General features: G+C 44.3%; 1 protein-coding gene across 1 annotated transcript in view; it reads left to right on the forward strand.

Annotated features, from left to right (window-relative positions):
* GLE1 (GLE1 RNA export mediator) overlaps positions 1 to 25,565 on the forward strand; it is a 1,828,321-nt gene that overhangs the window by 1,350,614 nt on the left and 452,142 nt on the right. The window contains exon 13 of the mRNA XM_044058440.1: positions 17,422 to 17,526. Within this exon, the coding sequence (XP_043914375.1) occupies positions 17,422 to 17,526 (105 nt within the window). The remainder of the gene's footprint in view (positions 1 to 17,421; positions 17,527 to 25,565) is intronic.

The raw sequence follows: 25,565 nt of genomic DNA on the forward strand, positions 1-25,565 counted from the left end.
CCGTAAAAAAGCACTTTAATGTCCACAACAAAACAATAAAAGCACTGTCATTAACGCACTTTCAATTTTACATGCGTTTTCGTCCTATCCACTGGACTTCAGAAGTAAAAAATATGTATCGGTAGTTGTCTTCTTTTAATGAAGGCAAAGAAATCCTTGGAAACTAAACTGCTTTTCATACTCATTGGCAGATTTCTCCTTGTAGAATTAGGAAACTACATTCAAAATCAAAGATTAACAGGAAATAAAAAGCCTTTGACTCTTAAGTATGGAGTGCCTTGCCTCTGAACTTCCCAGTAGACTTTATTGGATTCATTTCTGGGATTCATTTTCCTCTGTGTTTTCTTTATCTCCTGAATGCAGTGCCTCTTAAATCAGAGGCAGATAGTGTACACTAGGCCTGTTGCTTATGGTGGTTCATAGCTAAGTACTATGCAGTTAGTGTGCAGACCATCTCAAGCCTAGCCAAAAACCCTATTCAGAATTTTCCTCTAGCCTCAAGGAGGGCAAGACAGAATAAACCAAGAAGCAATTTGAGGCTGCCCATCCAGTTATCTATATAATCTTGAGGGTGGCAAGGTTGCTACTCTACTCAGGATAGTCTAGCTGTAATCCACATTCTGTCTTGTTTAGATTTGTTGTATATTTTGCTGGGGTAAATGTTTATTGCTTGTATATTTGATCTTGAAATACCTTGCTTGACTTTATTTCAAGTAAATTTTAGTCAGTTGCAAAAGCTTGTAGCTAGTGATTTATTATAATGAAAATAATCACTGAACCTGGTCTGTTACTGTTAGCTTTTACCTTTTGAAGAGTGACTGTTTTAGATATCATTACTAGATGGGTGTAATACAATTGACTTAAGATTGAATGGTAATTATTTTTGTGTATTGTTATAGTCTAGATGGTGGTAGTGTTACTGAAAAGATGGAAAGAGGGGCACTGAAGTAAAAAGGTATCAATAGCCCCTACTGGGAGATTGTGTGTGTGTGTTTATTTTATATGCAAAAATATCTTGTCCAACTGTCAGTTACTGTTGGTAAGATAACACTGAAAGGCACTGGCTGAGTGGTATGTGGGTGAAGTCCCAGAAAGCCAATGATTATAGCACTGGTGTACAGTTTTACTGTGCAAGGCTTACTTGAGAGTGGCAGGTGTTTAGTGGTAGTCATAACCAACAGTAGTAGTGCACATTTGCTGCAAGCCTTTAAGGCCAGTCAGGACTTTTATACTGTTTGACTGTTAGCAGTGTGCATCGTGACACTATATTGTCTGACTCATCATCATCTTTTTTCGGCTGTTCCCGTTAGGGGTCGCCGCAGCAGATCATCTGTTTCCATTTCTTCCTGTCCTCTGCATCTTGCTCTGCCACACCAACCACCTGCATGTCCTCTCTCACCACATCCATAAACCTTATCTTAGGCCTTCATCTTTTCCTGTTATCTGGTAGCTTCATCCTTAGCATCTTTTTCCCAATATACTAAGCATCCCTCCTCAGCACTTGTCCAAACCAAAGTAATCTTGCCTCTCTGGCTTTGTCTACAAACCTTCCAACCTGGGCTGACCCTCTAATATACTTATTCCTAATCCTGAGCACCCTCATCACACCCAGTGCAAATCTTAACATCTTTAACTCTGCCACATCCAGCTCAAACTCCTGCCTTTTTGTCAATGCGACTGTCTCCAACTCATATAACATATCTGGTCTCACTACCCTTTTGTAGACCTTCCGTTTCACTCTTACTGGTACTCGTCTGTCACAAATCACTCCTGACACTCTTCCACACCCACTACATCCTGCCTGTACTCTCTTCAACACTCACCATTACTCTGAACTATTGATCCCAAGTATTTAAACTCATCCACCTTCGCCACCTCTACTCCTTGCATCCTCACCATTCATCTATCCTCCCTCTCATTCACACACATTTATTCTTAGTCCTGCTTACCTTCATTCCTCTTCTCTCTAGAGCATATCTCCATCTCTCTAGTCTCTCCTTCACCTGTTCCCTACTCTCAGTACAGATCACAGTGTTATCTGCAAACATCATAGTCCACTGGGACTCCTGTCTGATCTCATCTGTCAACCTGTCCATCACCATTGCAAATAAAGGGCTCAGAGCTGATTCTAGATGTAATCTCACCTCCACCTTAAACGCATCCGTCACTCCCACCGCAGACCTCACCGCTGTCACACTGCCCTCATACATATCCTGTACCACTCTTACATACTTCTCTGACACTCCCGACTTCCTCATACAATACCACAACTCCTGTCTAGGCATCCTGTCATATGCTTTCTCTAAGTCTACAAAAACACAATGCAACTCCTTCTGACCTTCTCTGTACTTCTCCATCAACACTCTCAGAGCAAACATTGCATCTGTAGTGCTTTTTCCCTGCATGAAACCATACTGCTGATTACTAATCATCATGTCCCTTCTTAACCTAGCTTCCACTACTCAGTCACAGCATGAAGCTATGGGAAAGATCAATTTAATCCCTCTGTGGTTACTACAGCTCTGCACATCACCCTTATTCTTAAAAATCGGTACCAAAACTCTTCTTCTCCATTCCTCAGGCATCCTCTCACTTTCCAAGATTTCATTAAACACTCTGGTTAAAAACTCCACTGACATTTCACCTAAACACCTCCATGCTTCCACAGGTAAGTCATCTGGACCAACAGCCTTTCCATTCTTCATCCTCTTCATAGCTATCCTTACTTCCTCCTTGCTTCATGATTCACTATCCCCACATCATCCAGCCTTCTCTCCCTCTCATTCTCTTCATTCATCAACTCCTCAAAGTACTCTTTCCATCTCCTCAATACACTCTCCTCGCTTGTATATTTCCCTCATTATCCTTTATCACCTTTAACTGCTTCACATCTTTTCTAGCTCGGTCCCTCTGTGTAGCCAATTTTCTCCCTCCTTAGTGTCCAGCCTTTCATACAACTCTTCATATACCTTATCCTTAGCCTTCGCCACCTCTCTCTTTGCCATGCACCTCATCTCCTTATACTCCTGTCTACTTTCTTCATCTCTCTGACAATCCCACTTTTTCTTTGTCAACCTCTTTCTCTGTATACTCTCCTGTACTTCCTCATTCCACCACCATGTCTCCTTGTCGTCCTTCCTCTGTCCAGATGTCATACCAAGTTCCTTTCTAGCCTTCTCACTTACTAGCTCTGCTGTAGTTACCCATCCTGACTACCACCTTTTAATTATTGCCAATGGTGCAGATTTAGTTGCTCTACCTTGATACTGAGGGAGTCATCATTTAGGCAGCAGTCAAGGGTGCAAGCCCATCCTTCCCTGCTAATGCTGTCAAGCATACAACCCATTACTCAAACTCTGGTCGCCTGGGTCATAGTCAGTGATTTCATCCTGTATATCCGCAGCCCTGCCAATTATTTGTAATTTTGTCATGACCCTAAATAGCCTCATGGTGGCATACGTCATCGTGTAATCTTAGTTTCTTGAAAAACTACTTCTGGTTCCCCATAAGGCACTATGAGATTACAGCTGATGAGGTTATTGTACCCTGGTCTGTCCTATGAGATTACATTTCCTTTTGCTTAAAATGGAAGAGGTGAGCAGTACTGCTAACATATGTGAATGTTAAGTATAAGTGTCTGGGACTGTTTTGTGTTGACTTGTACAGATTTGTTTTCCTTTATCTGGAACATGTTCTGTAAAGAATGCTTGCTGAAGTGTAAACAAATAGCTGTGATTTTGCACGTTTCAGCTCCTGTAGTAGCTACCTCTCCTACTTTTCCTCCCTTGGTCCTCAGAATATCATATTACCTGCCTTTTAAGGTTCAGCTTACTATTGGCAATATATATCAAACAGGCTAGTCTGTATGATATACAAAAGAAGGGATCTGAAGTAGGAGATTCATTTGTCTGCAACCTGTGGGTTATGGATCCGACATCGGATCCGAACCGGCATGGTATACCAGCTATGGATCCAAGCTCTCAGCTCCTCCCCTCACCCATAATGCCCTGCTCTACCCTCATGACCTCAGATCTCGTTTGCCGCGCATGGTGACCGGATTGCTTCTCAAGCTCTCAAGCTAAGTGCTAATTTTAGTGTTAAATTTTCAAAATTTAATAGATTTTTTGGGGGTTTTTGTGTGAAAGTGTAGGTTCCCCTTTGACATATTTACTTTTTAGAGTTAATCTAAAGTTTTATCCCTCCACTCGCTGTTGGCGTAGTGTGTGTGTGTGTTGGGCCTGTGAGTGTATTTGTGTGTTTTAGTTACTTTAGTTTTTAGTAACTACTGTGATAGTTTGGGATGGCAGAGCAACCCAAATCTATCATTTCTAAATGCTCCGAGTGTGGCCATAAGCTTTCCCCAGCTGATGGCCACACTCGGTGTGTTAGATGCCTGGGGGTTGAACACCTCACATCTGGTTGTTCCATTTGTGCAGGGTTCAACCCCAGGGCATTGAAGGAGCGGAGGTCCAAGCTTGTTTTGGCGGGCCTTTTACCGCCGGACTCGGCTCCGACCTCCGCTCCTTCGGGAGTAACCGTGCCTACGGTTATTCCTTCTGCGGCACCCCCTCCTCCTCCTGGGACTCAACCTCCCGTTTCTGGTTCGGAGGAGAGGGATGCTAAGAAAAGGGACCGGAGGGAGAAGCACCATAAGCGGCGGGCCGAGACCTCTGTTTCGGCCCCGCCAGCCAAGCGGGCTTCTCCCCCGGCTCCGTTGTCGGCTCGGTCTCCTCCTTCTCGGCTCCGGTCTCCAGTGTGTTTTTCACCGGGACCTGAGGAGGAGGAGACCCGATCTCCGTCGAGGCTATCGAGGAGGCACTCCAGGCCTACCTCGGTAGCCTCGTCGAGGTCTACGTATAGCCTTTCGGATGCTGATCTGGACCGGATGATGAGAAGGTTCATCCAGGCCCAGATGCAGATGGGAGTGCTCTTGCCTCCCCCCCCTCTGGGGGGGAGTTCAACACCCTTTTTCAAACCGATTGCTCCTTCTCCGACCCGCTACCCGGGTTCGGAGCAGCTGGAGCCGAGCAGCTTCGGAGCCGGGGGTGGGTCGGCGCCGATAGTACTTTGTACTTCGGATCCGACCCTGCCCTCGAGTGCTTCGGATCCGACCTCTCGGAGCCTGGATCCGAGCCTCGGGTCTGGGGGGATCAGTGCTCCTTCGGCGCCGTCTGTGTCGGAGCGCACTGTCCCTTCGGATCCGAGCGCTTCGGCGCCGGCTCCGATCCACTCTTTGGATCCGAGGGGGAGCCGATTGTCGGATCCTTTGGTCGAGGTCGGCTCCCCTTCGGCGTTTGATGTAGTGGAGAGGGCCCTGTTGAGGGTCTCCGGACCCCCGGCACTTGTTTCGTCTCCGTCCCGCTCCCTCTGCACTGGGCCAGGCTTCCACCATCCGGCCCTTGGGACAGCCCGCTTCTGTGCCCCAAGCTGCTCCAATGGAACAGATTGCTGCTTGCGAGGAGTCCTCTGACAGCCCCCCAGAGGATGTTCCTCGCAAGCATACGTGCAAGAGGAGGCACATTGACTCCCCCGAGTCTCTCATGGAAGACACGGACTTGGAGGAAGGGGAAGGCTCCCCACGGTCACCCCCCGAGGATGTCTCATTTGGGGACATCATGGAAATGCTCCGTATAAGGGGGGGTGGTCTGCCCCCAAGTCTTCCTCGGATGAGTCCGTGTTCTTGGAGGCATTTGAAGCGGGCCCGTCTACCTCTTGGGTGTCCCCTCCTGCCGACCCCCTGGTGGACCTCATTACCACCAGGGCGTGGAAGGAACCGGACACCGTGGAGCCAATTCCTAAGAGGCCCGATAGGATCCTCAGCCCACCGTCCGACCGTGCCCATTGGAGTAAGGGGCCTCCGGTAGATGCCATGTTGATGGCGGCGGCCACCAAGAGGGAACTTGCTCAGGAGAGTCCCTCAGTCCATCCCCCGAGCAAGGAGTCTCGGATGATGGACCGCTTGGGGAAGCGGATGTTTAGTTCAGCGACCTTCTCGGTAAGGGCGCTGAACTACCTGGCACACGTCATTAGGATGCAGCGAGATCTCATTAAAGAATACGCTGCATCTCCCCCAGAGTCCATGTCGGAGGAGGACAGGGTGCTGCACTCCACCCGCATGGCCACTCTTAGATCAGTTACTAATACCTCTATGCGGCTACTCTCCCACGCTACGGAAGGCGCCGCTAGAGCCGCAGGGACAGGCCTAGTCACTAGACGTCAGGCCTGGCTCCGTCACTGCGATTTTTCTGAGCCCTTCAAAGCGTCGTTTGCGAACGATGATGGTTCTGCCCTCTTTGGCAAAACCGTTCGCGAAACCTTGACCCAGAGCGAGAAGGACGGGAAGACGCTGTCTGCCGTCGGAATCCGCTTCTCTGCACCCCAGAGGCCCTATTCTAGGAACCAAAAGGGTCAGAAGAAGATGAGGTTCCGGAAGTCGCAGCAGTCCCAGCCTGCTCCGGACAACCAGTCCTTCCGTGGCAGAGGAGGACAGGGAGGACGCCGCCCTAGAGGCAGAGGGGCTCCCAGAAACTTCGGGTCCAGAGAACCTTTCTCTGAACGGCCCGCGCAGCAACCCTGAGGGGTTGCCCGGCTGCTCCACTCTGGAGGCAGTCTGGGGACGTTCAGGGGCACCTAGCGGCATGGGAGTCCATAACATCAGACCGCTGGGTTCTCCAAATCATATCCAGAGGATACCGCATCCCTTTTCTTCACTTTCCAAAGTTGAAGTCCCTCCCAGACGGTCCACCCGGTCAACGGGAGGCCGCTTTGGCAGAAATTGGCCATCTGCTAAAGAAAAGAGCCATCCAGCCCGTCCCCCTGACCAGATCGGATCAGGGTTCTACTCCAGGTTCTTTTAGTGCCAAAAGACGGGGCAACTAAGACCAATTCTAGACCTTTCTCTCTTGAATCTGGCAGTCCCCAAGGAAAAATTCCGAATGGTCACTCTGCAATCTATTCTCCCCCTTCTGGGAGAAAATCACTGGATGTGCTCTATAGACCTCAAAGATGCGTACTACCACATCCTGATGGACAGGCGCTCCAGGAGGTTCCTCCGCTTCCGGCTGGGAGCCAGTCACTACCAGTTCCGGGTCCTTCCCTTTGGTCTCACCACAGCCCCCAGGGTGTTCACCAAAGTATTAGCAGTGGTAGCGGCCCACCTGAGGCTTCAGGGGGTGCAGGTCTTTCCATACCTGGATGACTGGCTTCTTACTGCCCCAACAAGGCATCTACTATTATTGGCGCGAGACTCCTTTCTCCATCTTGCTCCCTTTCTGGGCATTACAATAAATACAAAGAAATCCAACCTGGCGCCCACACAGCTCTTAGATTTTATAGGGGCCAGGCTAGACACAAGGAGTTTACGAGCCTTCCTCACTGCGGACAGAGTTCAAAATCTGCAGCTCCAGGTGCGGGCCATTCTCCACTCAAGTTCTGTTCCGGCGGAGTTGGTCCTGAGGGCTCTAGGGTCCATGGCGTCTGCTATAGCACTTCTTCCTCTTGCCAGGCTCAATATGCGCATCCTCCAGTGGACTCTCTTAGTACAGTGGTCATACCTTGCTCTCCCTATGCATCATCCCATTGCGATCAGCAAGGCTTGCAAGCGGTCCCTCCTGTGGTGGCTTCACTCTCCAGATCTCCACGGAGGCCGCCCATTTTGTGCTTCTCCCCCCCTCGCCACGGTGACCACGGACGCCTCCCGCCTCGGGTGGGGGGGGGCATTTTGCGGGCCGGACCGTCCAAGGCACGTGGAACGATACAGAGACCTTACTGCATATCAACGTTCTAGAGATGAGAGCAGTGCTCTTAGCGTTTACTAGCACTTCAGGACTTTCTTCCCTTGGGAACAATTGCGATTCAATCGGACAACATGTCTGTCGTTTGGTACATCAACAAGCAAGGGGGAACAAGGTCTTACCCCCTTTGTCGAGAAGCCATGAGAGTTTGGGAATGGGCAATCTCCACCAACCGCTTTCTAATAGCAACGCACATTCCGGGTCAGTCCAACATCCTGGCGGACAAGCTCAGTCGCACCATTCTGACCCTTTACGAGTGGTCTCTCAATTTTCAAGTAGCGGAACGCATATTCGCACGGTGGGGAACTCCTTCATGCGATCTTTTTGCCTCTCCCTCAAACACCAAGTGCGACAGTTTTTTCGCTCTGATACCCCCTCCAGGAGGTTCTCCAAGAGACGCTCTGGTGCATGCTTGGCCACCCGGTGGTCTTTACGCTTATCCACCCTTGCCTCTGATGCTCCAAGTTCTTCAGAAAGCCTCTCGGGTGGGTTGCAGAATGATTCTCATTGCTCCATTTTGGCCTCGACAGATCTGGTTCCCCTTTCTAAGGTCTCACTCGGTGAATCCTCCTTGGATTCTAGATCCCATTCCGGATCTGATATCCCATCCATCCTGCATACCTCCACCGAACCTGGACAACCTGAAGCTGACTGCTTGGCTGCTCCAGTTCCACTCTTGATCAGGACTCCCGGTATTTCGTCACCTGTTAAGGCAATACTGGTGGCAGCTCATAAACCGTCCACTAGGAAAGTCTACCGCAGCAAGTGGAAACGGTTTTCTTTGTGGGCGGAGCGGCAAGGCCTGAATCCCTTCACGGTTCCTCTCCCCTTAGTGCTTGACTTTCTAACCACTCTTTTTAACGATGGTGCCAGCAGTTCCACAGTCAAAGTTCAACTGGCGGCAATTTCTCATTATCACATTGGCCATGACTCTAATCCTCTTATGTCAGCCAAGTTGTGTAAAATTTTCCTTAAAGGTACTTTTCTTCTCAGGCCCCCTGTAAAACAAGCAGTTCCTCCTTGGGACCTCTCTTTGGTTCTCCAGGCCTTGACCGCCCCTTCGAACCAGCGGCTACGGTGGATCTCAAATTCTTGTCTTTCAAGACAGCCTTTTTGGTAGCCATTACATCAGCCAAGAGAGTTTCAGAGCTTCAAGCATTATCAGCTAAACCCCCTTATTTGGTATTTCATCCGGACCGTGTTTACCTCAGGACCAACCCGTCCTTTCTTCCTAAAGTTGCTTCTGAAGCAAACATTAATCAGTCCATTAACCTCCCTGTTTTCTTCCCTAAGTATGAAAACAAAGGTGAATACAAGCTTCACTCATTAGATGTTCACAGGCAACTTAGATTTTATCTAAACAGAACGGCTGGTCATAGGCAATCCGACCAGTTGTTTATTTCCTTTGCTAAATTTAATTTGGGCAAGCCAATTTCTAAAGTTTCTCTGTCTCGCTGGATTTCACAGTGCATCTTATTGGCTTATCAAGCTTCAGGAAGGCCCGCACCGGAGGGTGTACATGCCCATTCAACCCGGTCAGTATCTACCTCGGCAGCCTTCAAGGCTAGGATTCCTCTAGATGATATTTGTGCAGCAGCCACGTGGGCTTCATCTCATACTTTTATTTCCCACTATAAGTTGGACCTTGCATCTAGGGGTAGAGCATCATTTGGCTCCGCGGTGCTCCGAAATATCCTTCCATGATGGCCGCCCAAGATTCAGGTAGCTGGGGACTCTGTCCCACAGGTTGCAGACAAATGAATCTCCTACTTCAGATTTAGAAGTTATGTACTCACCATAACGTTCCATCTGAGTAGGTGTATTCATTTGTCTGCAACCATCCCGCCCTCCTATCCCCCTGGCCTTTCAGTTTCCTGCATATTATCTGTTACCCTTTTCAGGGTGTTTTTGCTGTTGGCAAACTCGATCTGAGGTCATGAGGGTAGAGCAGGGCATTATGGGTGAGGGGAGGAGCTGAGAGCTTGGATCCATAGCTGGTATACCATGCCGGTTCGGATCCGATGTCGGATCCATAACCCACAGGTTGCAGACAAATGAATACACCTACTCAGATGGAACGTTATGGTGAGTACATAACTTCTAATTCTCTCATTTCTGTATATAACTTTCATCTGTGCAGCACACTTTCAGAGTAAATGTTTTGGTACTTGCGTATTATCACAACCAAATTGCAAAGAGGCATAATTTGTTATGTTTTGCTAAAAACACTTGTATTAAAAGGGGTGTGTACACAACTTAGTACTGTCCTACAGGGTTATGGGCAGGAAGAAGAGAAACGGTCAAATTTTCTACTCGTGAGTGGTGTGCCTTATTGGTTCTATGAACTCCGCAGTAGTACACTGCATTACAAATCCTACATTTTTCATTGCAAACTTAGCAAAGGGAAGTTAGTCAGTAATATTCTGTCTAACTTTTCATGGGCACTAATCGTGAAAAGCAAAGATGCCTGAAAGGTATACTGAGTAACTGGCTAGTGATTCCTCAGGGATGGCAGCCTTTCTCCCCAGTGGAACTCCTGTGTCAGGAGTGTTGGACGTTATCACGCTTCACAGACAGACTACTATTTGTCTGAACATGTTTACTCCCAGCAGCCAATTACAGTACTAACAAGAGGCGCTGTAAATGCTAAAAGAGTCATAGAAATGTCTCCCAAATGTAACTATCGGACATTCCAGTCTCTGCACGTAAGGAGCTTTGAAATGTGTCTGTTGTGTTGTTGAGAACGTGGTGAGTTTCATCCGTCATAACATTAACGACAACTCAGAAGCACCACTCAACGTGTATAGGTCTGGAAAGGATGCTCCCCAGAAGAGGAATTCTGACATTATTTTTTTTACATAGGAAGAGGAATAATCTGACAGAATATTTGAGTTTATACACCCCCTTCTTAGGTTACGCAACATTGTTTCATGAAAACATGACGGGTTCGCAATCTGGTTATGATAATGCATAAGTACCAATATTTTTTTTTTTTTTTTTATAAATTGCTGTCTTGAATCAAGAGTATATACACCAGAGTATATACAAATCTAGGTGCTTCTTTTCTGAAATGTGCCAGGAAAATGCCCAATTTCAAATGTATATATTGGCTCCTCTCAGAAATATCTTTGTATAGCAGCAGCCCTTATCAAGTGAACTGTCTTATTTCATACTGAGTGTCTTTTGGTTGATCATTGTCTGTCCTGTAATGCACACTGAATACTGAAAATGCGTGTGTATGTTGCTGTTTTATGTCAAATCCTGTGAGCATTCACATAAATGGGCTTACTTAAAATTTACAGCTAAGTGCATCTGTGGACAGTGTACCTGAAAGTTTCTTCCAGTGACAGTCTGCTCTGGGTTCTATCTTCTAAGCATACTCCAGTCATTAGTTTCTTTTAGTGCTGAAAAACAGTGAGGCAGCCACGGTGGTGCAGTGGTTAGCGTTGTCGCCTCACAGCAAGAGGTTCTCCGGTTCGGTCCTCGACTGGGGTGCCTTCTGTGCGGAAGTCTGCATGTCCTCCCTGTGGTCTCGTGGGTTTCTTCCGGGTGCCCCGGTTTCCTCCCACATCCCAAAGACATGGTGTAGTTGGATTGGACACACTAAACTGGCCCTAAGCGTGAGTGCGTGCTTGTGTGTGTGCCTTCTGTGGAAGGTTGGGCGCCGGGCTGGCAACTCTACACCATAAAACTCCACTGCCAGTCATGAGCGGACAGGTGATCCACTGTGGCGACCCCTAACCGAGAAAAGCCGAAAGAAGAAGTGCTGAAAAACGGTGTTTAACAAGCTAGAAATCAGCTTATCAAGGTAGTCTGTGACTGTCAGTGACGCCAGGTTATTTTCAATTTCAGCTACAAAGTAAGAAATGTAAGATTTCAAAAGCTCAGTAAGTTTATGGAATTTGTAAAGAGAAAGAATGCAACTGTAAGTAATTAACAGCAAATAATCTCTGAATCCTTAAAGGTGAATTCCGTTTCCCCAGAGGGTGTGAAATAGCTAAGAACTACAGATAGTTTGCTATGTATGTTTTTCCTTGGCCAGTAACTTTAAAATGGGATAGGCAAAATGATTTAAGTGCAGTGCAGATTCTTAAATAAAGTATCGTAAGATTCCATTCAGCCCCAGTATGCTGTGCACCGAGGCAGCTGGCGAGGGTAGAAATTTTCCCTGAAGGGACAAAACTTTTAAGTTGTGCATTTTTAATTCATAGACATATAGGGTGATTCCTTTTGGAGAAAAAAATAAATTCTGGTAAAGGAAAATATTGTTTATAGTCTGTTTTCTGCTACCTGCTGTAAATTGTATTATAATGAATGTTACGTAAAACCATGAAATAGCTCTGTATTGAGCAGCTGTGACAGGTTTGTTATAGGCTACATAAACTTATCTGCATGATCAATGCTACAACAAAGTAACTAAATCTGCTGGAAATCTTTATTAGAGTTCTCACCTGTGTTTGTTCTGTCCATTAAAGCTGTTTAACAATCACACTTTCTAACTTTTTCACAAGTAGTTATTGCTCATAATCTCAACAGACCTGAAAAATACACTGCTCTAAGTAATATCCTCCAACTCAAATCAACAAGCGGAAAGAGCACTTTTCTGTGTAGACATATTAAGTAAATTAAACAGTACTGTAAGTTTCTCTGTACTTGTCCATTGTTTCTAAAATGTGGAACTCCATACCAGTTACTCACATGTTAGTTGATAACGTTGAGTCCATTAAGCTGTGACTAAAAAAATGCCTGATGGACTTTTGGTTATGCTCATGCTGTATACCTGGTTCAGCATAGTTTCAATCTCAATTGCCTGCATAAAGTATACACTCAAACAGCTTTTTCTTCAGTGCCATTATTCCTTTAAAATGCCTATATGCTTTGCTTCTCTGCTTTTTCATTCCATTTAGTTTTTTCTAATGCTGTCTTGCCCCCGTTCATTACTACTACTGTTTATTTTTTGTATTCCTGTCACAACCCTATACATCTCACTCACTCTAATTTTTCTTTTGCCTACCAACTACCTTTTTTTTTTCTGTTTCTCATACCCATGGTTATTTTCATTTGTCTATCACTTTTCTTCCTCATACTCTAAACCTTCTAGTTCTCCTTATGTCTCCCCTTCACGGTACTAAAACTACCGAGCATTGCTAGCTAAGGAAGTAAAAATGTTTCCTTTATTTTTAGATGTAAATATCCAATGTAGTGTGGCCATCATTTGCTCTGTAAATATTATTTATATGTAAATACACACAGACACGTATGTATGTAAATATATGTATAAAATAACCCTTTTTTGTATGCCATTTCCTCATGTAGTACAGTGGTTCCTCTAATTATATCTGCTAATTCTAAAGTACAAAAACTGACTCTACTTATTTTTATATCTCCCTGTTTTTGCTATTTTTTTACTGCCTTGTATTTTGTGGAGCTTTTCTCCCCTTACATGTGCTGAAAAGAGACTTTCTGCCCACACAGACCAATACCATAAGCAAATGCAAATAAATAAAATAAATTAATGTTGCAGCAGCAATAGAAAACAATCCTAGTAGCAACGATAATATGTGTGGCTGTAACGTCAAGCTTTTTTAAGGTTTATCATTGATTCATAGTTTACTAGGCTACTGACACTAGGGCCCTTATAAGCCTAGTCATGAACCCTAAACATTTTGGGCCCCCAAGTATCGTGGACATTTGTACAGCAGGGGGGTATGTTGGGAGGTAACTAAGGATTTATAAGGGGAGTGTTAGGCCAAAGGTTTTCTTATTGATAGCTTCTGTCCATAAGGGGCATAGAGGCCAGACCAGGGGTAAATGTACAACTTCTCATCTAATTGTCAAAGTTTCGTTTGAATGGGGTCAGGGATGAACTCTGTTTTAATGGATGGGGGAACCTGTTCCATAGTGTGGGGATCCTTTGGGACACGCAGCTGTACCTGCAACACATTGTTTGTCACAAACAAAGTTCTAATCCCTGGATCTAGTGTTTCTGGCACTGTTTGTTTTGAGCATGTGCAGCAGTCCAGCAGGTCTGGATATGAGGAAACCTTGTAAGCCCAGCAAAGGTCCCCTCTCAGCAGCCTGTAGGAGACTGACTGCAGTGGCAGAGCCTTTAGGTGATCAGTGTAGGACCAGGGTCTTCATGCCCTGAATTCTACTAGTGAGAAACCTTTGTGGACATTCCATCTATTGTAGGTTTGTTTAGATACATGCTAAAGGGCACATTGTATCCAGTGATCAGTCTGATATGGGCCAAGTAGGGTGGTACTGCAAGTTCCTTGGACCTGGATAACATATCCTTACTTATAAGCTGGGCGACAGAGTGAATTTCTTATTATCTTAGTTGTATGGTATTCAAAAGCCAGATTGCTGTCTACATATGTTCCCATATCCCTTACTATTAAGTCAAGTATTAGGGGTGTTTTATCAGTGGAGTAATAAATTTAGTTTCCCAAAGGACATTATAAGGTAATTTATAGCACTGAGTGTTAGGCCATGGCTTTGGCACCAGTCATTGCCTGTGTTAAACCTTTTTGCTAGATGTTGGTGTCTTTGGGGGAAGCTATAATGGCTCCCAATTTACAGTCATCTACAGATTTGGTGAGCCAGAGGCTTTGACCGTTAGTCTTGACTTCCAAGAAGTTGAAGCCAAACAGGAACAGGCCTATCATGTAGCCCTGGGGTACTCCGCCGGTGACTGATCTCTTGGTGGAGCTGGTCTCTTCAAGCCTGACTTCTTGAGTCCTGTCAATCAGCCAGCCAACAATCCAGCGAGTTATGTAGGTTTTAATGCTTACCTCTGAGGGCTTGTCAGTTAGCCTCGGTCCGGGTCAAGATAAGCAGTATATAACGTCTTACCCTTATCCAGTGCCTTAGTGACCCTCTCAACAAAACTAACCAGGTTAAGTAGGCATGACCTTTCCTTAATAAAGCCAAACTGGGTAGGTCTGGTGTCTGCATTGTACCATTGTCCTTATTTGTTTCCATGCTAATTCATTCCATTGCTTTGCATATTAGACTTGTTAGACTGATAGGTCTATAGTTCCCTGGGTCACTTGATGGTTTGCCATTATGGAGGTGAATGACTGTTGTGGCCCCCATTCACTTCAAATGTAGCCTGTTTTGAGGCTGTAGTTGGAGTGCTCTAAGTGGTCCTGATAGGTCATGTTTTAAGACTGTTCAAGAGGCAACTGGGGATTTTGACAGGACCTATGGAGGCAGTGTTCTTGACTTAAATGAATGCTGCCAGCACCTGGTCCCTGCTAATAGTTGGGGAAAGAATATTGGAGGAAATTTCACCTGGTGGAGCGGGGGTGGTGGTAAAGTTTGTGCTAAATGTATCAGCCAGAAAATTTGTTATGTCAGCCTGATAGTGAAGGTAGTACTATTCTCCACCAGTTTAGCACACTGCTGTGTGTTGTCATTAAGGTTTCAGACATGCCTGAAGAAGGCATTGTGATCAGTAGTAACAGATCTTTGTGTAAACGTGTTTCATTTGCATGCCAGCTAGTCCTGTGTCTGTGAAGGCCAATACAAACATGCATTAGGAAAATGCTTTCTATTGCACAGAAATTTGAGTGTGCACCAGTATTATATTTAATCAGATGTGGAACTAAGCTCCATCAAATATGGGTACAGAAACTTGGTGACTAGCACACAAACACCTGCTGGATGAGGGAAAAAATGTGTAAACTGTATCTTGTGTGTAAAGGAAAGTATTAGAACAACATGTAGTTTGTTGTGGAAGAAGTATGGTACAGCAAAGTTGGATGCACAAGAACTACATAAAACTAAATTAAAGGAGGGATCAGGTAGTTGGCAGAAAACTGGTTGCTTTAAACCCTGAGGAACTATAACATGTAACAGAGGACACCATATGAATGTAAGAGAATTGTGTTTGCTTCATGATCTATACCTTCAGCCTATGTGCACTGAATTTTGTCAGATAAGAGTAATTCAGAAGGAGCTGTTTGCCTGGGGGGGGGGGTACCTGACTGTCAAGACATCAGCCAGTATTATTATTAAAACATGTATGACTCTGCATGTAATCACAAAGTACCAGTATTTTGGGAAAAGAGGAACAGTGGCAGAGGTTAATAGGATTATAGGAGGGGTTACTAGGCTATTGGAGGTTATTTTAAGCTAGCTGTTTCATCCCAGTGTGATACCATAGATACTCTAGTCTGTATCCAGGCTTGTATTTAGTAATGACTGCCCATGTCTAGAAGGATTGTGGGCATTATCCCTGGTATGAATTTATGGTGCCCCAGCCACTCGTCCATGTTCCTTTTGAACAGTGTCATAGAGGTGCTCTGCTTCATATGAATTGGCAGTGTATTCGAAAGATGCGGCAGTCACTGGGAGGCAAATATATCCCTCCATCATGTCCTATTCAAGTCGCTGGCCATATTTAGGTCCCTGGAGTGGGTAGCTCTAATCCCACTTGATTTACAGATGTGCAACAAATTCGTTAGGTTTAGGTTGAAGACTGCTCTGTCAGCCAGACATAAGTCTCCCCTACTGATAACTGAGTTTAGTGACAGGGACTTTAGTTGATCTTTTTAAGGCATGTTCTGGAGTCCCTTGATCATCTTTGTTAGAAACCTCTGTGGTCTCCAGTTGCTGCAGAACATGTACATGCTAACTCTTACAGAGTACATTAGGTTGAATACAGTTTGGCACTTTCTTTTTTTTTTTGGGGATGTGGAAAGGTACATGCTTCTTGCTGTTTGAGTCATTCTGGACTCCTGACCTGCATACAATGACTTTACTGTATTTGTTTTAAATATTTCCTAAATTTTCTTCCCCTCTCTCATATGTCTGCCTTTGAAGAAGGTGGATGTTTGTTTCTACCCTTTTGGCATGTGGATTTGTTTTTTGCATTTATGAAAGGGGAGATCATTGCAGCTATGTGTATATTTTTTTAATAACTACAGCCAGGAGGACTGGACATGGGGCTATGGGTAATACTGGATTTATAACAGGATATACTGATTGCCTTCTGCAGTCAGTGTGCAGCCTTCACATTCTGTAATTGTTTGTTAAACAACAAACTTAAAGATTAAAAAAGAAGTAACCTGCAACACGGGTATGATTAGTGAATCTGGTGACTGATGGAGTGGCAGGGAAGGGTTAGATATGCCCATCCAAAGCAGAAGGGCACTGGTTTATACACTCCATAAGGGGGAGGTATGGTTCAAACAGAGGAGTTGCCCTCAGATGTTACCAAATGAGCATGGTGATGGGAAAAGCAAGTAGGTAGGTATTAAAAACCCAGATGGAAGCACAGATAAGCCGAGCCCCCAGGACACCCTCAGAATCCACAACCAGCCATAGGGAAAATGGTGGTTGGAAAATGGCTGGTAGGACCCAGCAGTGATATTGGTTAAGAGCCGGGCCAGTAAACACGAGGTCCAAGAGGACCAAAAAAAAAAAGCAACCTGGAAGTATATTGGTGTTTGTGGTTCACTTTTCTTTGGTTTTGACTACTTGAGTTTATTTGGTTGTCAAACAGCATTGATAAGATTGTTGCAAGACAGTAGTGTTCCCAGTACTGCTTTTGTCATTGTCATATTTATTCCATTGTAGAAAATGTAAAATTTAACTTTTTACTCTTTCTGTTCTTTTGCAGTTTCATCCACATGGACTAAACAATGGCTGGAGATGGCTAGCTCAGATGCTGAACTTGGAACCTGTTGTCGATATTTCAGCAACTCTGATTGTTGACTTCTTGGAGGTAATTTTATAGATAACGTCAGGACTAAATCATCCTTTTATATATGCACTTGGTGCAGAGAAATTTAGATTGTGTTCTACACTGGATTATCTGCTGGTGCACTATAGCTTGTACATTTGTATTATTGCACAATGTAATGATGTAGATGGCTTGCTTCTTATCATGTGGGCATATTTAGAGACTTCATCTTCCCAGCCCCAAACACAGGTGATGGATCCTGTTTTTGAGTTCATCCTTTACTCCAATCAGAATTTCACATATTTCTTGGAAGTTCTCATGTTCAGGTATGGCAGCTGTCCTGTGGTGACATGTGACTTGCTGTAACATTAGCATACAAATTGCTTAAAGCTTGCTTCCTTGCTTGTCCACCACATCCAGCCATAATTTTTCTACTTGCACAGATCTTAATCTTTAAGCAAAATGAATTAACAACAAAGGGTAAAGTGCCTCGAGCAAAATGTAGTTCCAAAATCCAAATAACCTTTTCTTGAGGCACAACACGACAATAAGAAGCTTGACCTTTTATTAAACACACTGAACTAAAGAACAAAAACAATAAAACATTCAGTAAGCGGTTTCGCATTCTCTCGAATGCTTCATCAGACTGTTAAAAAAGCTAAGCCATTTCTACATTTAAATACCTTTGCTGTTACTTCATTAGTCAATCATTATTGAACCTTAATTGATGACATCTGTGCTTAATTGATTAACAAAATTGATTACAAAATTTCTGGCTGAAATTCATGTTCAAGACCTCTGTGATTCTTTATAATAAAAACAAATATTTAATATATAATAGATGCTTCAACCTCATGCAGCTTAAAACATATATACATATCTCAAACTATATGTTCCACTATTTAAAACAACATATGCTTATGTATAAATGTATACTATAAAAATATAAAATATATCAAATATATATGTTGTTTATTAATAGATTCGTGAGCCATCCTGAAAAATGCTAGACTAATAGCTTATAAACAATGTTAATGCTTGTCCCTTGCTATCGAGAACGGTTTCATGGACACCCTATCATTCAAACCAAATAGTCTATCTGCTTGTAGCCTCATGATCCACCTTGTCTCTCTTTGTTCAGTGTAGTTTCTATGATCACCTAGCCTAATGTTCTTATATACAAACTCAATCACAGTAAATTTAAAACCATGTGTACTCCCTTCCTTTATAACATATCTAGGTAGGGCATTGCTGTCATCTTCCCTGTTTATAGCATAGACATGATGTTCATCGTGTTACATTGCTGCAGTCATCACACTTGGGTTATCCTGCCGTCAGGCGGTCCCGCAGTCGACTAGAGTTCCAAAGTCTTGGTCCGGTGTCGGTTGCTGTCGCTTCTTCCCTGACGTCAGTGCGCCAGGGGTATATAAGAGGCATCCAACGCCATTTTCTTCAGTCTTTCTTGCCGCGCGGTGCCCGAAGCAGAAGCAGTTCGCAAGTGCCGGTCGGCCGACTCCTGAGATTTTCAAATAGAATTTCAGACCAAAGTCTTCAATAAAGCTAAGTACCCCGTTGGGGAACCTTTTCTTGCCTCAGTCCGATGTCAGAAAAAGTTAACAACTGCATTTCTTGTGGGAAGCAAATACCTCATAAGGACTTTCATTCTTATTGTATTCCTTGCCTAGGCCCAGACCACGACGTCACAGGTTGTCGGTTTTGTGCTAGGTTTAACAAACGAACTATAAAACGTCTGTTTGATTTCGCCCGACATTATTTTGGTAGGAAATTGAATTATACCATGCCGTCAGAGCAACCGACGACCGGAATGCATAAAAAAACGCAAAGATAAGGACAGGCAGCCGAGACCCAAACCAGACTCCGAGGCCTCTGCTAGGCCAGTCGCCGGTTCTCCGGTTTTCAGTGAGGCGCCTACGCAGCCCCTGACGACCACTGATTCAGAACCCCAAGCGGCATCCAATTCCCAAGAGGAGATTGCTAGGCCTCCACAACCTTTATCTTTAGGCCCTTCCGACTCCATGGCTGAAGGAGATTCCGGCGCAGTTGAAACGCCTTCAGTTGCAGAAGGTGTCTTCAGACCAACTACACTCACTATTAAATCATATGCAAAGCTGAAAACTCCTTTAAAAGCAAAGAAGACTGTACAGCAGTCTCCAGTACAAGGCCCCATGCCTAAGAAATAGATGCATAAGATGGCTGAAGACTTAATTACCCTAATCAGGGGTTCCCATCCTCCTCCTGATAAAAGGCCTAGACAGGAGGAGGACTACGCTTCCTCTGACCAGGTTTCAATTTCCTCAGATTCTTCTGAGAAACAGGAATATTCTTTTCCCCCTTATTAAGACTCTGATGCTGAAGAGTCTATTCCTTCAGCATCTCCCCCAGAAGACTACTCTTTTGGGGAAAATTTACATACCATGAGGGAACATTTCCACTGGGAAGGCCAGGATTACTCTGATTCTAAGAAAAGGCTCCGAGAGTTCCTTTTACTACCCCAGCACAGACCACTTGCTATTCCACCAGTGTTAGACATTGTGGATGATGTTTATTCAGAATCTAGCCTTAACCCAGATTCACTACCTCCTACACCAGCCAAACCAGACAGATACTACAGAGTCCCTGACTCACACAAATTCCTATATAAAAGCCCTGTTGCTGACCCAGAAACCATTTCCCAGGGTCCCAAAGGGGTTAAGGCCTCTATTGCTAAAAATCCTGTACCCTCTGAAAGGGATTCTAGAGCACTAGACAGATGGGGAAAGAAAATATATACCTCAGCTACTCTAGCTATGAGGGCCTTAAATTGCCAGTTTCACATGCTGAAATATCAACAATATTTGATGTCTCAATTAAAACAAAAAATGATCTCACACACAGGGCAGCCTGATAACAAGGAAATGCAAGATTTGTTGCGTGCAGCTGAACAAGTGGGAAAACATACTTTGCAATGTGGATTTGATTGATTGGAAGCTTCTTGTAGAGCAGCAGTGACAGGGTTTGTCATACGTGTAGGCATGCTTGGTTAAAAGAACAAACTTTACCCGATCATGTAAAAGTAAAGTTATTGGATGCACCTTTACAGCAGGATGTTTTATTTGGTGTAAAAGCAGAAGAGGTTTTAAAGAAAATGGAGGATAAGGCAAAATCTATGCAGACGGTCAAGGATTTTTTACAGGTTCAACCCCCTTGTTTCAGCAGAAATTGGCCAACCAAAAACTGGTCCTTTCCAGCTACTGACAGACCACAGAGGGGCAAATACAGACGCCCAAGGGGCAGAGGCCAGTCACAAGGCTCTTACAAGTCTCGACAATGGGGTGCCACAACCCAGAAAGGAGGAGAAGACAGGTCTCAAACTACCAGAAGACAAACACAATGACTTACCCCTCAGACTGCCAAGCAAATCCCTCTTGGCAGCTCCCTTGTTAGGAAAGCTAACTCTTTTTGCAGACAACTGGCGCATCATCACAAAAGACAAATGGGTCCTAAATATTGTATCTCAAGGATACAGATTCCACTTTCACACTTTACCAAGGATAAAAGGAATGCCAAACCTGCCACCAAATCAATGGGCAGAGGGTCAAAAACAAATTACAGCTCTAATGGACAGGAGAGCCATCCAGCAGGTTCCTACGCAGGGGCAAGGACAAGGATTTTACTCAAGACTCTTTCTAGTTCCCTGAAAGGACAAAGCTTGGAGACCCATTCTGAACCTCTCAATTCTAAACACATATCTCGAGGTACCCAAATTCAAGATGCTAACACTACAGCAACTTCTTCCCATGCTGGGCAAGAAGGCTTGGCTAGTAACGTTGGACCTCAAGGAGGCATACCTGCATGTCCCTTTCAGACAAAATTGCAGAAGATACCTCCGATTTATAGCAGGTTTAACCCATTACCAATTCTCTGCACTGCCCTTTGGCTTATCTACTGCGCCCAGAGTCTTCACAAAATGCCTGGCACCAGTAATTGCATACTGCAGACAAAGAGGAATTCAAATATATCCATACCTGGACGACTGCCTTATTCAAGCAGAAAGCAAGGACATTCTTTTAAAGCATCTGGCGTTTGTCAAAAACCTATTAAGTTGCCTAGGGTACACAGTAAACAAAAAGAAGTCAAAACTAGTGCCCTCACAAGACATAATATTCCTGGGTGCCAGCTTAAATACAACGGCCCAGATGCCTTATCTCACGCCAGACAAGCAAGGACAACTGACTCAATACTTCAAAATGATGGCAACAAAGACCCAACTCCCTGCAAGAAAAATTCTGTGCAGGCCTTGGGATTCATGGCATCTTGCATATTACTAATACCATATGAAAACTGCATATGAGGAAATTACAATGGTACCTGAAAAGCGTATGGAATCAATACAGCCACAGCTTGGAAACAATAATACCACTCATTCCCTGCCTTCAACAGGAGTTTCTATGGTGGGCTCAGGCATGTCACCTCAACAAGGGGTCAACCTTTTACCTTACCCGCAGTCAGGCAAACTATAACAACGGATGCATCGGATTATGCCTGGGGAGCACACATGGCAGGACAGTGTATTCAGGGCAAATGGTCTGCAGATCAAAAGCACCTACATAACAATCAAAAAGAGATGCTAGCTGTACAAAATGCCCTAACAGCTTTCAAGGACCTCCTACATCCAGGACAACTACTAATAAAGACGGACAACACCACAGTGATGTGGTACATAAACAAGCAAGGGGGCACACATTCCTACCCCCTATGCAGGCAAGCAATGACCTTGTGGAACACAGCACTGACCTACCAAGTTCACCTACAAGCACAATTCCTGCCAGGAAAAAAAAAACACATTGGCAGACGATCTAAGCAGAAACATCATAGATCCTCGCGAGTGGAAACTAGATCCACAAGTATTCGCAATGATATCTCAAAAATGGGGGAGCCCAGACATAGATCTGTTTGCATCCCCCCAAAACTACCAACTACGGAAATTTTGCACAAGGACATACCACACACTAGCTTGGAAAGTGGACGCCCTCTCATTCAGTTGAAAAGCATTAACAGTGTATGCCTTTCCTCCACTGCCTCTTCTGGCAAAGGTGCTGCTGAAAGCCAGATTAGAGAGGCCACAAATGATACTCATTGCTCCAGACTGGCCACGCCAACACTGGTATCCAGTACTAAGGAACATGGCTCAAGGCCCACCATGGATTTTACCTCAAATTCCTCACCTGCTCAATCAGCAAAACAATCAGATTCTACACAGCCAGCTCAAGACTTTAAATCTGGCTGCATGGCAAATTACCTAAACAACCAGTCAACACTTCTCTCTAAAGCTGTTATGGATGTCATTCTGGAGGCCAGGAGGCCCAGCACCAGGAAAACCTATTCAGACAAATGGAAAAGATTCTGCGCCTGGAACCAGGCTAAAGGCCAGAATCCCCTTGTCCCAAATATTCCTCAGATTCTACAATATTTAACTGAGATGTTGCACAAAGGACTTTCTTTTTCATCTAAGATCCACGTCTCAGCTGTTTCAGCTCAATACAACACGTATCCTCCTATATTTTCACATCCATTACTAAAACAGTACCTCAGAGGGGCTAAGAACATAAGACCACCCCGGAGAGCACCAACACCAACTTGGGATCTCAACTTTGTTTTGGAAAAACTTACACTACCGCCCTTTGAACCAGCTTTTACAGCTGATTTACAGTTTCTATCATGGAAAACTGCCCTGCTGCTAGCAATAACTTCAGCACGAAGAGTCTCAGAGCTACAGGCCCTAATGGCAGTGGAGCCTTTCATCATTTTTCATCAAGACAGAGTCGCTTTACGAACTAACCCTTCCTTTATGCCAAAGGTGGTATCCAGTGTGGCCCTAAACCAAACCATTCATTTGCCCACCTTCTATCCAAACCCCCAGAACAAAGGAGAAAGGCTCCTACACTCTTTGGACATTCACAGGCAATTATGTTATTACTTGGATAAGACTAAGGCTTTCAGAAAATCTGACCAGCTCTTTGTATCCTATGCTGCAGGATCACAAGGAAAGGCTATCTCAAAACAGACCATTTCAAAATGGATAGGACATTGTATCCGTTTCTGCTACACACACCATGGGAAACCTGTACCTGGTAACATTAGACCCCATTCCACCAGGGCTACAGCAACATCAACAGCCTTCCTCAGAGGGGTACCAACCAAGGATATTTTAAAGGCTGCAACTTGGAGTTCAGTGCACACCTTCACCAAGCACCATCACTTACCTCTATACTCTAAAACCAGAGCTGGCTTTGCCACTGCAGTTCTGCAGGGCCTACTAGCTTCTCCAAACCCTGTTTAGTTCCACCGCCCATCCTTAACTTTGGGATTCAACCCAAGTGCGATGACTGCAGCAGTGTAACGCGAACATAGTACATTTTTGTACCTACCATAAATGTAAATGTTCGAGTGTTCACACTGCTGCAGTCCAGGTTACCCTCCCTCCATCCCCTCTGACCTAGCTGAATGTTTCTTTACCTTTCTATCCTGTACAATCTTTGTGGTGTATTTGCTTGTAACTGAAGGTATTCCTTTTATTCCTTTTATATGTTTTATTAGCAATATGTATTGCCTACCTACTTGGGGGCACCTGACATCTGGGACAAGAAAAACTGAAGAAAATGGCGTCGGATGCCTCTTATATACCCCTGGCGCACTGACGTCAGGGAAGAAGTGACAGCAACCGACGCCGGACCAAGACTTTGGAACTCTGGCTGACTGCGGGACCGCCTGACGGCAGGATAACCCAAGTGTGATGACTGCAGCAGTGTGAACACTCGAACATCTACATTTATGGTAGGTACAAAACTGTACTTTCTCTAACTCTTTATCGAAGGGTCCTATTTGTCTTTCCTACATAAAAATGACTACATTTTGTGAAGACCGCTAGATATATTTAATCCGGTGACTTGCAGTCTGCATAAATTGAAAAATTATACGATCTTCCACTGTCAGGGTAGACAAAACTATTGCTATTGGACATGTAACTGCACTGGTTACATGTCCTACAAGCATAGGTCCCTTTTCTATCGGATGTTAACACCAATTTATTATTTCTCTCATAACATAATAGTCGTTTGAGTGATTTTGTATTCTTGTAAGTGAATCTTGGTTTATCCCCTACAAGTCGCAGTATATCATCATCTGTTGTGAGAATATTCCAGTTTCTGTGGAAGATCTCCCTGATCATCTTATTATTTGTATACGGTATCACTGGCTGTTGTGGCCTGAACAAGGCTCTTCTTTCATTTTGATGATCTTTCTGTCTACCTCTGTATATGTAGGGTTTTCCACTTACTCTCCTATCTACAACCTCTTCCTGATGCAAACTCCTTCTGACGTATGCCCTCTCTCTTTGAATTCATTAGATAAGGTCTCTATGGTTCCCTGAAACCTAGTCTCATCTGTGGTAAGTCTAGAGACCCTAAGTGCTTGACCCTTTACTATATTGCGATAAATATGTGGGGGTACATACTAATGCGATGTAACAAAGAATTTCTTCTACATTCTTTTCTGAATAACTGTGTTTGTACAGTGTTGCCTTCTTTCAGTAGTATGACATCCAAAAATTCAATTTCGTGTAGTGACCATTTCCCTGTGAAAGACAGGAAACGTGTGGTGCCATTTATATATTGAATGAAGCTCTTTTAGTGTCTGTTCATCACCTTAAATTCTGCTGTTTTTCATATTTAGCTAGCTTCATATAGCTGTTAGTGTCGTTTTTGTAGTTAGTTTAGCAGTTACTAGAGTTCTTCATGTGTTAAGTATTTCTGAGAACAGTTGGCTGTTGGCTTATCGTTCTCATTGGTATCCTGTGTGCCAGTTAGTTGATTCACTAGGGTTGTTTTGTTTTGTATATTTATATATCCCTAGTTCAGATATTGTTGATATTAGTGGTTGTAGACGCCTTTGCTCGTAGTTTAGACTGTGTGTGCATTAGTTCAAAATTTAGACAAGCTTTCTCTGTTTGCTTAGATTAAAATAAATAGTTTTTGCTTGCGGAGCACTCCGCTTATTTGTAATTGCAGTTAGAACTTGGTTTT

Source organism: Protopterus annectens, chromosome 16.part0 (genome assembly GCF_019279795.1).
Source record: "Protopterus annectens isolate FY-2018-M chromosome 16.part0, PAN1.0, whole genome shotgun sequence".
NCBI lineage: Eukaryota > Metazoa > Chordata > Ceratodontiformes > Protopteridae > Protopterus > Protopterus annectens.